Source organism: Verticillium nonalfalfae (assembly GCF_003724135.2).
Source record: "Verticillium nonalfalfae strain VnAa140/NRRL 66861 chromosome Unknown scaffold_14, whole genome shotgun sequence".
In the NCBI taxonomy this organism is placed as follows: Eukaryota; Fungi; Ascomycota; class Sordariomycetes; order Glomerellales; family Plectosphaerellaceae; genus Verticillium; species Verticillium nonalfalfae.
Genome location: NW_021167239.1, coordinates 62,635 through 78,151, shown reverse-complemented (window position 1 = coordinate 78,151; position 15,517 = coordinate 62,635). Strand labels below are relative to the sequence as shown.

At 54.6% G+C, this 15,517-nt stretch overlaps 4 protein-coding genes and 1 non-coding gene across 5 annotated transcripts; 2 read left to right on the top strand and 3 right to left on the bottom strand.

Annotated features, from left to right (window-relative positions):
• Window positions 1–131: 131 nt before the first annotated feature.
• On the bottom strand, window positions 132–5,213 carry D7B24_001801 (putative NRPS-like protein biosynthetic cluster; the record flags this gene model as incomplete). The annotated part of the gene is made up of 1 exon (XM_028636021.1): window positions 132–5,213. The coding sequence occupies one exon, from the start codon at window positions 5,211–5,213 to the stop codon at window positions 132–134; it is 5,082 nt and encodes a 1,693-aa protein (XP_028497783.1).
• Window positions 5,214–7,950: 2,737 nt separating this feature from the next.
• Window positions 7,951–9,459, bottom strand: D7B24_001800 (uncharacterized protein; the record flags this gene model as incomplete). Its single annotated transcript, XM_028636020.1, has 1 exon — window positions 7,951–9,459. The coding sequence occupies one exon, from the start codon at window positions 9,457–9,459 to the stop codon at window positions 7,951–7,953; it is 1,509 nt and encodes a 502-aa protein (XP_028497782.1).
• Window positions 9,460–10,221: 762 nt separating this feature from the next.
• On the bottom strand, window positions 10,222–11,178 carry D7B24_001799 (uncharacterized protein; the record flags this gene model as incomplete). The annotated part of the gene is made up of 4 exons (XM_028636019.1): window positions 10,222–10,228; window positions 10,446–10,937; window positions 10,985–11,053; window positions 11,117–11,178. 4 exons carry the CDS (start codon window positions 11,176–11,178, stop codon window positions 10,222–10,224), a joined length of 630 nt encoding a protein of 209 aa, XP_028497781.1.
• Window positions 11,179–12,684: 1,506 nt separating this feature from the next.
• Window positions 12,685–14,149, top strand: D7B24_001798 (uncharacterized protein; the record flags this gene model as incomplete). The annotated part of the gene is made up of 2 exons (XM_028636018.1): window positions 12,685–12,876; window positions 12,938–14,149. 2 exons carry the CDS (start codon window positions 12,685–12,687, stop codon window positions 14,147–14,149), a joined length of 1,404 nt encoding a protein of 467 aa, XP_028497780.1.
• A 395-nt stretch (window positions 14,150–14,544) lies between these two features.
• D7B24_001797 lies at window positions 14,545–14,631 on the top strand. Its single transcript has one exon. It is a non-coding gene; the product is annotated as a tRNA-His (tRNA).
• Window positions 14,632–15,517: the final 886 nt, after the last annotated feature.

Below are 15,517 nucleotides of genomic sequence, written 5' to 3'. Positions count from 1 at the left end.
TGCGAATCCTCCCCGTTGCGTGACCAGCACGGCTTTTTCCCCTTCTTCCTTGCGATATTTTGTTTGCAATCTGGTGTTTCCTTTTTACTTCCCATCATAATCATATTTATCGTGTTGCCGTCATCCATTACTCATCCAGTGATGGTCTCAGCGTCGCTGCGAAGGCCATCCGAATCGCTCGGCTCCCCGTCTGGTTGACCAGTACCCTGGTTGATGCGCTTTCCATAGTAGCGCTCCGCAGGCCACCCTTGCATCGTGCATCCCTCCTCGACAACGTCACCACCCATGATGAGGGTATGTTCGAGAAGGCAACTGTCCTTCTTCATCATCGCACCACTCAACAGGCGGCTGCCCGTACGAAGGACACACCTGTCATCAATTTGCAGCCTGTTGAGGTCGAACTTGCCCCTCGTGTTGATGTGGGCCACGACACTAGCATCGTCGACAGTTACACGATCGCCAAGCGTGATCAGATCCGGCTCGGTGAACATCAGACTGGGGTTACCGTTGGCGAACAAGCAACAGTCCTTGCCAATAGTGGCACCCAGGGCGCGGAAGTAGAGGACGATCCACTCGGTGCCGGTGAGAAGTCCGAGAATGCCGTGGCCACGGTAGCAGTTGCGGCGAATCTTCTCAATGTTCAGGAAGAGTTGCCAGCGCTGGCAGTAGGGCGACTTGTCCCAATCATAGTTCCCGGGCGTGCGGCGGCCGAGGAGCATCCACTTGGCGGCAATGACAATGCCAAGGGCGAAGATGGCGTGCAGAGTGGTCAGGATCGAGATAGCAATCGTCACCATGCCGTACAGAATGAGAGCATCCTTTGCTGTGCCGTACGAAGGGACGAATTCGCGCGTGATGCGATCGACAAGCTGGATGGCGGTGATGCTGGGCACGTTCCAGAAGAAAGCCGTGAAGACGGTGATGAAAGTCGAGTAGCAGAAGATGGCAAAGGGGCCCATGACTCTGTAAGGAGCAAGCTTGAAGTAGAAGGCGCGGCCGAAAGGGGAAGCCTCATCGTGGTTGACGATCGTGTGCTCGCTGTCAGAATCCCTGGCCATGATAGGATGGTCGGACACGTTAGGGGCCTTCTTTGAGGGCGCCTCCCGGGTCTCGATGAGAGTAGCGTCACTCGCAACGCGGTGGATTTGGCTTTGCCGCTTCTCCTTCTTCTCCGACATGTCGGAACCGGAGGAGAGGCAGACGGCGTCACCTCCCTTGGAACCAACGTAGGTACCACCATCAGCGTAGCGGCCACCGCGACGGGTCAAAGCACCGGAGCCCATAACAGTTTTGTGGCCAACTTCAACACCAGGGAGCAAGGTGACGCGATCAGCAATCATGGCACGGTCACGAATGACAATCTTCTCAGATCCATTGCCGTCGGAAGTGATAAGACGCGAACGAGAGCCGAACACGACATCGTCACCAATATCGAGCAGGTGATAGTCGCCGATGCCGGGGCCGGTACCGGGCCAGTAGACACGCTTGCCAATCTTGCCACCAAGCATACGGACTGCTACCGAAGTGGCCTCGTAATGCTGGCCGAACATGGCAGTAAGGTCGTGAAGACGGGATCCAGGCATGAGACTGTTCATGAGAGCTCCCCTCCATGTAGTGACGTTGCCGCGGCCCTCCACAGGGTTAGGTCCCATCTTGCCGAAGCAGGCATCGAGAATGGTCTTGATGAAGATTGTAAACCCGAAGAGAATGTAGGGGCTGAACATAGTGCGCAGGACAAGTGCCAGGTAGTGATAGCCGACACGCTCGGGCTGGGTAAACCAGTTGAGGATATCACGTAAAGGCGAGTTGTTGTCCATTGGCTGATTGAGCACCATGCCGACCAGACCGCCAAGCCAAGGAGTCAGTGCCAAGAACCAGGCGATGAGCATGATGGGCATGGTGAAGAAGATCGACATGGCCCAGTGAGGCTTGGGAGCGCGGCTGGCCGTCAGGTCGCGGTACGACTCGTCAGCATCCTGCTGCTCCCAGCTGGAAGAGTTGAGACCAATGCAAGTGTCGGCGGGCACGTAAGAGCCCGGGGCAATGATCGAGGCGACGCCGACAGAGACGTTTTCCCCAATGACGATGCGACCCAAGTACATTGACGTGTTACCCTCGGCGGCGAACGGGCGGCAGGTGCACTTTCCAAGCGTGGCACCATCGCGAATGTCCAGAAGATCCCATTCGCCGAGAGATGTGCCGTTGACCTTTACGCCCTTACCGATTCGAGCGCCCATCATGCGAAGATACAGACGCTTGGTAGACTCGTTCATGTTGAAGAAACCCTTTCCGCAGATGGACACAGTCTTCTGGACAATCCACCAACGGGTGTGGTAGAGACCCCACATAGGGTAGAGGCCTTCACGGTAACGACCGATGATGAGCCACTTGGCTGCGATACCGATGAAGGGTGCGACGGCCCGAACGGCGACCTGGGCGAACATGATGGAGACAGTGAGGTTGAGGAGACGACCGGGGACCGACATGTTGGTGACCCAGCCCTGAGTGTAACTGAGCGCGAGGATAAAGATAGTCCACTGGAAGGCGCGGCGCATGGGATACAAAACCACCAAGGGAAACAACTGAAGCAACATGAGGAACGGATTTGTCGAACTGTTGGTTTTCGCGCAGCCTTCTGTGTTGCTCTCCATCTGGTCCGCGCTGGGTGCCGACTTCAGCAGGTCATCAATGTGGGCAGATAGGGCTTTAGGTGTACCCTGGCTGAAGATCAAGCTGATGGGCAGGTTGACGTTGAAGTCGTTTCGAAGCGCCGACATGAGCTTGCCAGCTCTCAGGGAGTCACCGCCAAGGTCGAAGAAGTCGGCGGTGGGCTTAATATCGGTAGCACTGCAAGCGAGAATCGAGGCGAAGGCTTGAAGAACACGACCTTCAGTCGAACCGCCCAGCTTACCCATTGATTCTTCCTCGAGCTTGTCCAGAATTTCCTGCAGTGCCTCCTCGTCCACATCGCCATTGGGGTCTCGTGGCAAAGGTTCTGCAAGCAGATGCACCTTGTTCGGAACCATGTAGTTATGAACAGACAGTGAGATAAAACGCCTCATGTGGCCAGCCCAATCAGGATCAAGCGGTTCAACATGCTTCGCTGTTGCCTTGGGAGCGAGGAAAGCCTCAGTGTTTCCTTCGTGAACACGAACATGGGACTGGAAGTCTTTGGGAAGAGCAGATCGGATGACCCCCATGACAGCGCCGCAATCGACCTCGCACGGAGCGGAAGCGATCGGGATCTTGAGGTCAGTGTCCGGGGGAGGGCAGACACCAGTCCAATGCCTAGCTAGGTAGGGAGCGTCATCTGTAATCTCCGGGATGTTGAGACGCTCTCCAAGCTTGATGCGAAGGACTTTGTTGTTTTTCTTAGGCAGATCGTCCATGTACGTGATCAGGACGGGCCACTTGACCTGCTGAAGCGAGGAGCGGAGTGCCTCATGCAGTGTCTTGAGGTCAATTCGATGCTTATCTTGGGGGGTTACCAACGCGATGGCAACAACCTCCTGCAAGACGTCATGGGTGAGGGAGAAGGCAAGAGCCTGTGTGACACGACCTGATATGGGTGAATCGACAGCCCCGGCAGCAGCCATGATGGCATTCTCAACTTCAAAGGGAGAAATGAGCTCTCCTCCACGGTTGATGACCTCCTTGCTGCGACCAGTAATGTAAAGGTAGCCATCGGCGTCGAGGTAGCCAAGATCACCGGTATCGAACCAGCCATGTTTGTTGAATGGGGACTTGTCGAGAGATCCATCGGACTTGAGGTAGCCGTGGAAGACCGGCTCGCCGCGGACGCAAACGCGACCAACGGCACCGGGACGGACCTTTTCGTCGGACCAATCCAGCACGGTCATCTCGGGCCCAGTGGACAGGCCCGATGTGCCAGGGCGGTCCAGCTTGTAATCCAATAGTGGGGTCGAGATCGGCATGCACTCAGTCATTCCATAGCTCGGGAGAACAATGCAATCAAACGTGTCTCGAAGTTGAACTGCGAGGGAGGGCAGAAGGCCGCCAGCGGCGTTGCAAGCCAGTCGAATCTTGTTGTTCTTGAGCGCCTTGGGTCTTGAAGGGGCTTCCGCCAGGATGACGGAGTGCATAGAAGGCGAGGCGTAATACCAGGTAGGATTGATGTCTTCGACGACGTCCCAGAAGAGGCTCGGGTCAAACGCGGCGCAGCAGACAGTGGAGCCTCCGGAGAACATGGGAGCGAAGATGTTGCGGACCAGTCCGCCTACATGGTACAAGGGCATCATGTTTAGGCAGACATCGTCGGAGGACAATCCCCACGAGTCCATGACGAAGACAATACCGGCGACAATGGAGTGGACAGTGAGCGGGACCACCTTCTTGGTGCCAGATGTACCACTGGTGAAGAGGATGAGACTGATGTCGTCAGGATGATTTGGCTTGGGCTGTTTGATCTTCAAGGGCCGGCCCTTGATATCTTGTAGCCGAATGTCATCGCCATTTGATTCGACAAAGGCGATTTCGATGCCATGCTCGCTGACCCAGTCGTCGCTGAGCTGCAGCCTGTCGTAATCATCGGGTGTCGTGAGAATGCATCCAGCGCCAGCCTGGAGAACATCTGCCTGGAACTGCACTGGCCCAGCTGCCGGGTTGATGGGGGACGCGGTATAGTAAGTCGTCGTCGCAATGCAGACCGCCGCCAGCAACGGGCCGTTGGGAAGAGCAATGGCGACAACGGGCTTACTCCTGCCCTTCTGAATCTTCACAGGCACAGCAAAGCTATCAACGAAGCTATGAAGGCCGGAGTGTGTTATGAAGTCCTTGGCTTTGGTCGAGCGCAGAGCCGGCTTGGAACCGTGTCCAAGAAACTGCGCGAAAGACTGATAGGATTGCTTGATCAGATCCTCAACTTCTTTGATCAGGCCAGTGGAGTCGCCAGCACTAGTCGCCTTGGCCGACTCGGGCATGAACTTGATGAGGCGAGCATGGCACTGAATGAGGTCAAAAGTGGACCAAGGGCCGGGAAGGTCGAGGAGAATGCGATGGAAGAGTTGAAGGGGTCGATCAGAGGGCGTGAGAGGGGCGGGGATGGAGGCGAGAAGAGTGGCACGATCCAGCGAGCCCTGGCTGGCCTCCTGGGCCAGGTTGCGAAAGACGGAAGAAGTCACGACGGCATCAGGGGCTGAGCTGTACAGCTGTCGCAGCCTGCCTGCAAGCTCCCTGGACTGCGTCTGGCGCATTTCGGTTGGTGTTGGATGTCGTTGTCTCTGTCTCAAGGTTGTGAAGAATGGTCGAGAAGGGTCCGGCCTGGCGGATGGTCTGGACTTTGATACTTCGGGTCTCGGATAGTCGATCTAGACTCTGTCGTGAAAGAGTCTCGGTCTTTGTAGGTTCGACTGGTGAGATATCGGGATGGCCGAGAGTAGGCTAACATGGTTCGGAACTCTCATGGACGAGACTGATATATAGGTTAGATGCCTACCCACATCAGACGTGGATAAGTCTCTGGGACGGCATTTCTTCCCGGACATCGATGGTTAGGAGATCTCGATGCAATGGCCTTCATACCAGCTTGGCGATCACTTCGCCTTTCATCGCTATCTGAGATGATCGTCATCACTCAGATGCCTGGCGGTGGACAGGGCCAAAAAAAGATCCCTACTCTGCCACGTCCATGGCCCTCGCGAGGGCGACGCGTATAACCGCCGTGGGGGCTTTCCCGTGCGGCCCCACCGATAGCAAGACTTCTTCATGCCGGGAGAAGCTTGGTGTTGCGGCTCTGATTTACCAGGCCACCGGACTGGAACGCTGGGTGCCCAGCTAATTGATGGCACTCTGCCGTGTCTCGGGACTTCCTCTGTAGCGCCTCGATAAGCTTGAGCACAGGCCGCTGCGGTTCGCCAACGGGTAAGTCAAGACATTCCAATACGCTGCAGAAATTTATTTGCGAATCAATGTCAATTCGCGATTGATCCGGCGTGATAGTCGTGGCAGGAGTCAGGTTGCGTGCTGGATGGCGTGGTTGCTGTCTAGCAAGGCTGCAGTTCGACCTTGTGTCAAGTCATCGTGCGCGCCTGCCCTGTCACATTACCGAGAGTACCAGAATGCAGGTGACGGAGCCTAGTTTTTGGCTTCACATCAAGGGCCGCAATGCACGATGGACTTCATCTTCGAACCATTGTATATATTCACTTCACTGCGCTACCCATCCATAGTTCCTTCAAATACGGGAAGCTGAGCTCAAATCAACCTTGGTTGAGCTGTCAAACAGTAACCTTCAGACTACATCGTTGAAATTGATACTCTATCCGCTGACTTCCCCAGTCCGCAAGTGAATCGTAAACGTTGAAAAGAGCTGTCGGCAGTTAAACCATCAACCCGGAAGACAAGTGCGCTGTAAGTCAAACTGCGACATATGACAAGGAGGCGTTTTTCTCAGGCATTAGAGATGACAGGTATGGCTTTCGCATAAAGGAGAGAAAATTAAGGCGGGCGCTTACAAAACGGTGTGGAATGCAACTTCGGCGGCATGGTGGGTCGTCTTGGCTGAAGATATCACATACAGGACCAACGCCTTGTGGTCTTCATGATTCAGGACACCGGAGATCATCATTCGCATCTTGACGGGAGGCAGGCGTAGGCGATCATTTCGCGAGACTTGGATGCCATTGTGTGATTAGGATAGCCTGTGCGTGCATGCATACGGTTGTCCGAGGGCTGTCGAGAGGGGTGCGAAAAGCCAAGTGAAAATGGCCTCGTTATCTTCGCGTGCTCGCCCGCTTCCCCGATGAGCATCGGTCCCAAGGCTGGCCCGAGCTCTTCACGTCAGATGTCCCGGTGAGAGGATCGTCAAGAGATCGCCCAGGGCTTAGATCCAGCCTTCCCGCTGTATTGATGGGTAGCGATACATTGTAGATCAGCCGCGTTGGGTTGCGCGTCGCGTTTGTTCTTTCGTGCTTGGCAAGGGATCGTGATGCCGTGGATCTGCAATATCGTAAGGCTAGTCGTATGTGGCAAGACGTCTGTTTCCTCTGGTGGACGTTTCTTCCGTGCGATTTCGATAAAGCCGGTACCAACAGACTGGTCGCTCCCGAGAAGTCAATCCCGAGAACCAGACAGCTGGCGCACCTAACTACCGATGGCTGAACTGGACGCTGAGGCTCGTTCAAGCAGGACAGGTATGACACCTCATTTCAGTTGCTTAGTCTCGAACTATGATGTTCGCGAGCTCATATGGTGGCGTCTGCGATATCATCGATGACGAAAGATTTGCTCATGTCTTGGTGAAGGAGGTGTGGTGGTTTCATTCCATCATGCCAGCCATGGCCTTTGACGTTTCTGTCCGCCATTCTGTTTCTCTCCTCTTTTCTCCCTGTCTTGTCGTCAGCATCATGCATGTCATCGTCAACCCCACCCCTTCCCCTGATGGGCTCAGCCTCGTTATTCTGAGGCGGGGTTATGGGCAAGTCATCGGGTGATGAGCATCGAGGATTCAGATGCACAGGCCTAATTGTGAGCAGCACATCAAGACAGGACCACATGTCAAAGGTGGCAAATCGAGGTCCCGATGCGTGACGGGATGCTCAACCGCATATGGTCTCGGACGCTGACACACCTCATTTTAGGTGGGCTTCAAAGCTTCGGTGGTGAGCTTTGCGTAAAAATATACCCAAGGTGGAGTCATAACATCCTTTTATCAAGACGAAGCCGTTCTCATACCGTCTGGCTATGGATTCATAATCTCCACCTGGAGAGTACGCCTTGCTGGGGCATTTGCAGTGGACTTCTTCTTTCCTGGCGATGTGCAATCGAATTTCGACTCAAATTCGTAGCATTGAACCCGTGAATCTGACAGCAGCATCACCTACCGAAACATTTCAGTCATGTAGGTTTGAAGTGCTAAATCACGATAAGCACCAGCCTGTCTCGTGGAACGTGGATATGTTTCCATTTCATGACCAGACAAAGCAACGTGCCCTACTTTGAATAGATAGCAAGTGACTGTGCGTCTTTGAGCAAAATGTCAAGTCCCCTATCAACATGATCAACGCGGGCTAGGAGACTACTCTTCTTCTCAGCAAGATCAGCCGATGCAGCCACCGCGAGCTCACGCCGTGCCTTGGGAGAAGTGCCCCCACTGCTGATCCTCGACTCAACAAAAGACACCGGATCAAGTATGCTTCTGACATCGGACTCCGACAAGACGTGCCTGAAGGCATCGTCGATGAGCTTGCCACGCAGCTCACCATCTCGGCAACCAGCACGTTCATGCGCCTCGACCAGACGAGCAACACTCTCGTGCGCGTCACGGAAACTCAGACCACGCAAGGAAACGAGGCGGTCCGCCAGTGCGCTCGCCGTCGACCAGTGCTGGCCCGCCGAGATACGCATGGCAGGCACGTCAAATTCGGCCGTCGCCAGGACCTCGCGCAGTAGGGCGATGGCACCAACCGTCTCGACGCACTGTCCCGGGAGCAAATTGTGGACGTACGACTGATCGACATCGGTGGAAGTCGCCGTATGCATGACGCCCAGGTGGCTGGCGGCCCAGCCCACTGCGACGCCAGCGAGGCCGCGTATACGTTCTAGCACCATCGGGTTACGCTTTTGGGGCATCATGCTCGACGTGCCACAGAGTGCGGCGTCGATGCGCACGAGGTTGACTTCGCTGGAGGACCAGTAGTTGAGGTCCGAAGCGAGACGGCTGATGGTCGACAGTGTAGCGGCGAGGGCACCTGCGAGCTCGGCACCCATGTCGATGGCCGCGAAGCCGGCATCTCTGGCGTTCAGGATGGGACGGTCGAAACCAAGGTAGGTCGAGGTGCTATCACGGTTGATAGGCCAAGAAGTGCCACTGTAGGCTGCGCCGCCTAAGGGGCAAACATTCAAGCGATCGTAAGCATCGTAGAGACGGTCCAAGCTTCGTGACACCGCCCAGTAGTAGGCGTTGAGGTAATGGTCGATTGTTGTTGGTTGAGAGTGCTGCATGTGGGTATACCCGGGCATGAGCACGCCACTGTGTCGATCCGCCGTTGCTAGGATTTCAGTCGCAAGATCGACGAGTTCTCGGATGACATCTGTCAGGCTCGCTCTGTTTATGAGGCGCCAATTCGTCGCCTTTTGGTCGATGCGGCTGCGACCGCGCTGAATATCGCGGCCGCGAGGGCCAAGCACTTTCTCAAGGTACTTTTCGATTTGCAAACCGAGAGTGCCGACCTCAGGGTCAGGCGCAAGTACAGCATAAGTATCACTGTCGTGAAGTTTGACGAGGGCCTGGACGATGCTAGCACCATGTTGAGCATCAAAGATGCCAGCACGCGTGAGCATCACGGCATGAGCGAGATCCGTCAGTACATACTCCTTGATACTGATCAGTTCATCGTCCAGTTCAAGCTTATTGACGTGCGTGATCAGTAAGCGAGAAGCTTTCGTTCCAAGGCGACTTTCGGTTAGCGAGGTATGGGCCTTCGCGTTGTCTGCCGACATAGTCTCTGACTCTTTCTGGACAACCTGATGCAGCGAGATGGAAAGGGGACCTAGGTAGAGGGGTACTGCTAGACAAGCACAAACGAGTGAAATCTTCAAGGTTATTCAGTTACCAACCGAAGAAGTGACCATCATTTTATAACAAAAACCTTGGTCCAGAATAATCCAAGCTACATCAGTGTCATCTGCCGAGGATCCAGTGGAACCACACCAACTCCATGAAGATCGAATGTTCGGTTCTCAACCCATTCACTCATCGATACACCAACCCAGAGTAGAATCTATTTGTGTAGTCGCCCCTCCTGGGAGGAAGTAACCGAATTGGGAACACTGCATTCATAGTCAGTTTTGGGCGGTATAGCGTCGCGGGGAGTGGCGGCATCAATCGGGAAACAAAAATGACGGTGGGGAAGGGCGGCATTGGGGAGTGGCGGCTAAAGCCCACACCATCTTGTTCAAGAGCATGCATCCCTTTGATGCACTGTTTCCTTCACAAGCTACCTATTCTCAACTCCCATGGTCCACAATTTCCGTGGGCAGGCATCATCATATGGTTGTGGCAGCGTGTCCTGAATCATGCTCCTCTAGATGGGCAGCTCGTGATAGGACTCAGATTGCATGAGCTTGTTCATTTTTGGCTGCTGAATTGCCTCTTCTCTTCTCATATTGATTTTGCATGGATTGGCCAATGCGATTGTATTCTCCACGTTCAGCCGTATGGCATCGGACTATCTACGCCGTGACCTGTCATGGATGATTCGGCTAGCTTCTGGAGGACATTGGCATACGTTCTGCAAGACGGAAACTCCCAAGACCAGTGGTCGAACGTCGCTTGAGCTTTGACGATCCCAGCCTCCCATCCGCGAGGCATAGTCAGCCAAGTTGTCTTCGATGCTGCAAGCAGGAGGCTTGCCTCTTTCAATTCATTCCGAAGCTGGAGCCACGTTCCGTGGTGTCGATGGCATATGTGACTGTGCTGAATGTACCGCAGTGCATTCTGAAGTCCTATCTCCGCTAGTGACCGAACGACGGGGCTGCATCCAGGATCGTGGAGGGCGCTGAAGAGGAATGGTCGGTGCATGAGTTCAAGTAGACGGTAATAGCGACCGCGGCTGTACTGTTGCCATTCAGTGCTGGCCGCTTCAGGGACGTCGGGAAACTTGACAGCTGATGGGAGATTCTCTCGGAAAGTTTCGGCTTGTTGCTCAAACTCGGCTACGATGGGAATGAGCTGTTGGATCCTTTGCGATCCTGGCAAGATGATCTCGGCATGAATGTACTTGGAGACAATCTCGGTGACTTGGTCTGTGATACGGCGAAGGGCAATTTCAGAGAGCAGAAAGTACCAGCTGTCTTCCTCGTCGGCAGCCCATTCGTTTGAAGCAATGCTGGCGGCTTGTGGGGGCTGAGGGTATACATTTGGCATTCCAGGTTCTCGCAGGGCGGGCGCGTTGATCGGTATCTCGGCTAGGATCTCTCTGTAGAGGTCAGGCTCTAGTGCAATAAAATTTCGTTTTGGACTGACCTCTCGGATTTATAGCACAGCCAAAACAGGCTCGAATACATCTGAGACGCTGCTCCGGCTGGTCGAGCACTGTGAAAAAGGGCCAAGATCAGCACTAACACAAGAACCCTGAAGGGCGGACCACGCACCTACCCCGTGGAAGAAAGGTTCTGAAGAGAGATTCCCGCGGCGTGAAACATACGCAACGCATGCATTGGCTGAATCGAGTACATGTGGAATATCCTGCGGCGATAATTGTCAGCCACTCTCCTCTCATATGTTGGCCCGTGGAGCCCACCCAGCAAGACACAAGCACTGGATGGAGAGGGTGTTGACTGTTGATATGGCTGCCCCTAGCCTCTTCTCCGCGGCCGTGAAATAACTGTGACCAAGTCTTAGATTCGCTAGATCTGGCGCTGAGCTTGGGTTGTTTCCGGGGCTTTGGCTTGTGTTGACAGATCCATAATCCATGGAAATGGCACCAAGAGCACACATGAGCAATACCAGACAGGTGTCAAGGTTGAAGAGAAGTCCATTCTCGTGGAATTTTTGACAGTATTCGCTAGCCAGCCGCCGACTCAGAATCGGGTTCTTGATGTTGACTCGTTGATGAAACTTTTCAACGAGTTTCTCGACGTCAACCTTCTCTGTGGAGGTGCTGATCGGCGCAGAAGACTTCCAGGGCGGTCCTGATGGTGAATGTGGATCCAAATCTTCTGACTCGGTCAGGAGGTCGTCAAGATAACTGTAAGCTTCTGTGCCATGAAAGTCGATGTATGGAAACCGCTGTAGAGAAGACAAAAGCTGTTCAAACACTGGCCACTGGAGGATCTGATCAGATACTGATTTGTGGGTTGCGTCGATATTCAAGGACAAAGACGTGTGTACTGCGCTTCGTGTTGAAGCTTCCCCGAACCCGCGCGTTGTTATGAATTGCGCGTCACAATTTGAGCCAGACGACCGAGACTCGCGGGTCAGGGAGGATTCGGGATGTATATCTCTTACCAGTCCCTCTATGAGAGAGAGCTGGTCTAGTATTCTCAGTGATGCCGCGTCAAATGATGATGAGTCTTGTTTGGTGTATTCGCACGGAGCCCCAATTTGTTGACATGACGAACATGTTGGCCTCAGATTATCGCTTCAGAAAGGAAACCATCAGCCTCTGAGCAAGAACTGGGAGGTCTTGCGGGCGTACCACTTCCGTTTCCTCTCGCGACATATCAAGCATGCCGCCAATGCTCGCCGCCGAGGATATCCAGTCCTCGGTAGCATGCGCTTCTGATGTCCTCTTGTATTCATTGCGCGGTTGGGGACCAGGAGCTGGCGGCGTGTACAAAACTTACAGGTGATGGCGTGGAGAGAAAAGAGGGGATGAACAATTATCAGAGGATGTAAAGTTAAAGGGTTGCATCGAGCTGATGCATACGGCCTGCAGGATGACCCTCTCATAACCCCGCGTCATCCAATCCAAACCGCCAAGGCCAAAAGGCGCGACGAGCTCCCCCACCATCAGCCTCTTCTTGTGCTTGGATCTGCCTTGGTTCGGAGAACATGACTAAACACCCCGGCCGACTACGGAGCCCCCGCATCGACAATATATGTATAAAGAATCAGAAAACACGAGGTGTGTGCCATTACTTGGCTTGATGTTCATTGAGCGGACGAGTATAGTATATTCAAGACGCCTGCCTCAGGTCGAACAGCCAGCTATCACAACAACAATGACCACAAACAACGGAATCACGGTTGAGATGCCGCGAGGCGAAGCAGTCGAGATGCAGACCGACGACGAGGCGGTTGAGCATCTGACCAATGTCACCTCTGTCGAACCTGCACCTCCCAATGGCGGCTACGCCTGGGTTTGCACACTCTGCGTCTTCCTCGTCAACTCGCATACGTGGGGCATCAACAGTGTACGTCCGGACCCCCAGTCTCCCATATTGAATATCGACTCGAAGCTAACTAGGTCCTCAGTCCTGGGCTGTCATCATGGCACATTACTCCAATGAGTCGACCGACTTGAAAGCCTCCCACTTCGAATACGCCATCATCGGCGGCCTGTCCATCTCTCAGGCCCTGCTCTGCTCGCCCGTCGCGACTCAGTGCCATAAACACCTCGGCATGCGCGCCACCATGCTCATCGGCTCCTTCATCATCTTCGTCTCCCTCCTGAGCTCATCCTTCGTCACAAAAGTATGGCAGCTCGTTCTCGCTCAAGGCATGTGTTTTGGCTGGGGCATGGGTTTCCTCTATATCACTGCCTCGTCGGTCCTGCCCCCTTGGTTCTCGACCAAACGCAGCCTCGCCGTGGGCCTCTCGACCTCTGGTGCAGGCATCGGCGGCCTTATTTACAGTCTCGTCACCAACACGGCCATAGATCGCTTCGGCGTGCGCTGGGCGTACCGTATCCTCGCCGTCTGCGCCCTCGTTGCTAACGTCGTTGCGAGCCTCTTCCTACGCGAGACGGGTGGCAAGGCGCACCGCGTCGCACGCCGCGACGAGCTGCGCTTCAACCCCCGCGACTTTGGCCGCGTCGAGGTTCTCCTCGTCATGGTCTGGGGGATCGCCACCGAGCTCGGCTACATAGTTCTCCTATACTCGCTGCCCAGCTACGCTGCGTCAGTGGGCATGACGCCCACCCAGGGCTCCATCGCCAACGCACTGCTCAACCTCGGCCTCGGCCTCGGCCGCCCCCTCGTCGGCTACTTCAGCGACACCGTCGGCAGGATCAACATGGCCATGCTCATGACGGCCCTGTGCGCCGTCTTCTGTTTCGCGCTGTGGATCCCCGCACAGGGCTTCGCGCTACTGGGCGCGTTCGCCGTTCTCGCCGGCGCCACGTGTGGCACTTTCTGGGGCACCATCACGCCCGTGCTTGTCGAGGTTGTCGGCATGAAGAAGATGGCCGGCACCTTTGGCGTCGTCTGCCTGTCCATGGTGCTGCCCACGACTTTTGCCGAGGTCGCCGCCATTGAAATGTCGGTTGGGTCTGACGGCAAGGACTTCACTTCGGCGCAGGTCTTTGTCGCCTTCATGTTCGTCGCCGGCGCCTTGAGCATGTGGATGCTTCGCAGCTGGAAGATATTCGACTCAGAGACAGAGCGGCCCGTGGCTCCGGCACCGCGGTCGAGGTATGGCGTGTCGTGGCTGGCGCCGAGGTTTCTCTTCCGCTTGTGGCATGTGTAGTGTATTCGTTGTCTCAGGAGCTGGAAGCGAGGGTCAAGAACGGATGAGACAGGCGTGAGTCGGCTAGAGGTCTTCCATTTTGAAAGCATTGATTGTAAATTCCAGTAGTAATGTTTGATTGAATCATGATTTCTTTTTAGCAAGACTCTCGAGGATGGACGGGATTCTCCATCTCCAATCTGTCAGCATCCAGATCTCGATCTCGTTAGCAGGTTAATGGATGCCATGTCGACATGACTTGCTCACCCCTATTGGTATCCGTCTCGACAAACAATCGTCGGTCGACTGGGTGCCAGATGCGGCATCGGTCGCCTCCACTGTAGGGCGGGAATTTGTCGCTCCACTCCACAAATCGAGCAACATGATCCCACCAGTTTGAGCCGCCCATCATCGTAGCTTCGATCGTCTAGTTGGTTAGGATGATGCATTGTGGTTCTTACTACAATACTGCATTGACGGCAGTTCGAATCCGCCTCGGAGCATTTGTTTTGTTTTTGACGGTGTGCTGTTGATTATGCTGGGGAAATGTGTGTACATATGCCAAACGTGATGCCCCAAAAAAGCTTTTGCGAATATAATCGATCTTGTGGTAAATGTATGATCCGAGCACAGCACGTGTTTGACATGTGTCATATTCGAGAAATTGTCTACAGAACTTGTGTACAGTATACAGTATGGCAACAACAGTGGGATCTGTACTGTTACTACATCCAGTCGTCCACCAGGGTACAAATGCTCAGGCCTAACAGAAAGCCTTCAGCAGTACCAACTGTAGCAGTTCCAGTCACGCGAAACAGCGCAGTTGATACCTCGCTGAGCGCCGAAGCTGCACCTGGACACCGAAGATTCGACTTGATTACAATGGGCCACGCGATCACCTGCGCTGTTGACGTGAAGCTCCCCCGACGCCTCGTTCCACGAGTGCTTCCCGAAGAATCAGCCCCGGGCTGTGGCGAGAGATGCCAACAAGGGGATACTGACATCCAAAGCCTCGTCACAGCTGCACGGGTTGTCGATCAAGAAGGAGTTACGACCTACTGTTCCAGTCGCATCGCACTGTTCCCGAATCAATATGCTGTCTTGATAGTACACGGGGGTTGAGTCACGCCTTTCTCACACGCGGTCTCGATCCGAGCAGCGACTTCGAAGGGTGGGATCTCGGGGTTGCCTTCGCCATTGCCTCCAACCTGGGCTGATCCAGAATCAATGAACTAGAGATTCCAGTCGGCGGTAGACAGAGCGGCGAGAAGGGTGACGCTGAAGGTCTGCATCTCGGTGGACAAGAGACTGTTGAGGGGTGGACTTGTTGTTGTTGCTGCTGTTGTTTGAGGGATGACGAACGATTTCTGGAGATGGCAGTGGTGAGTC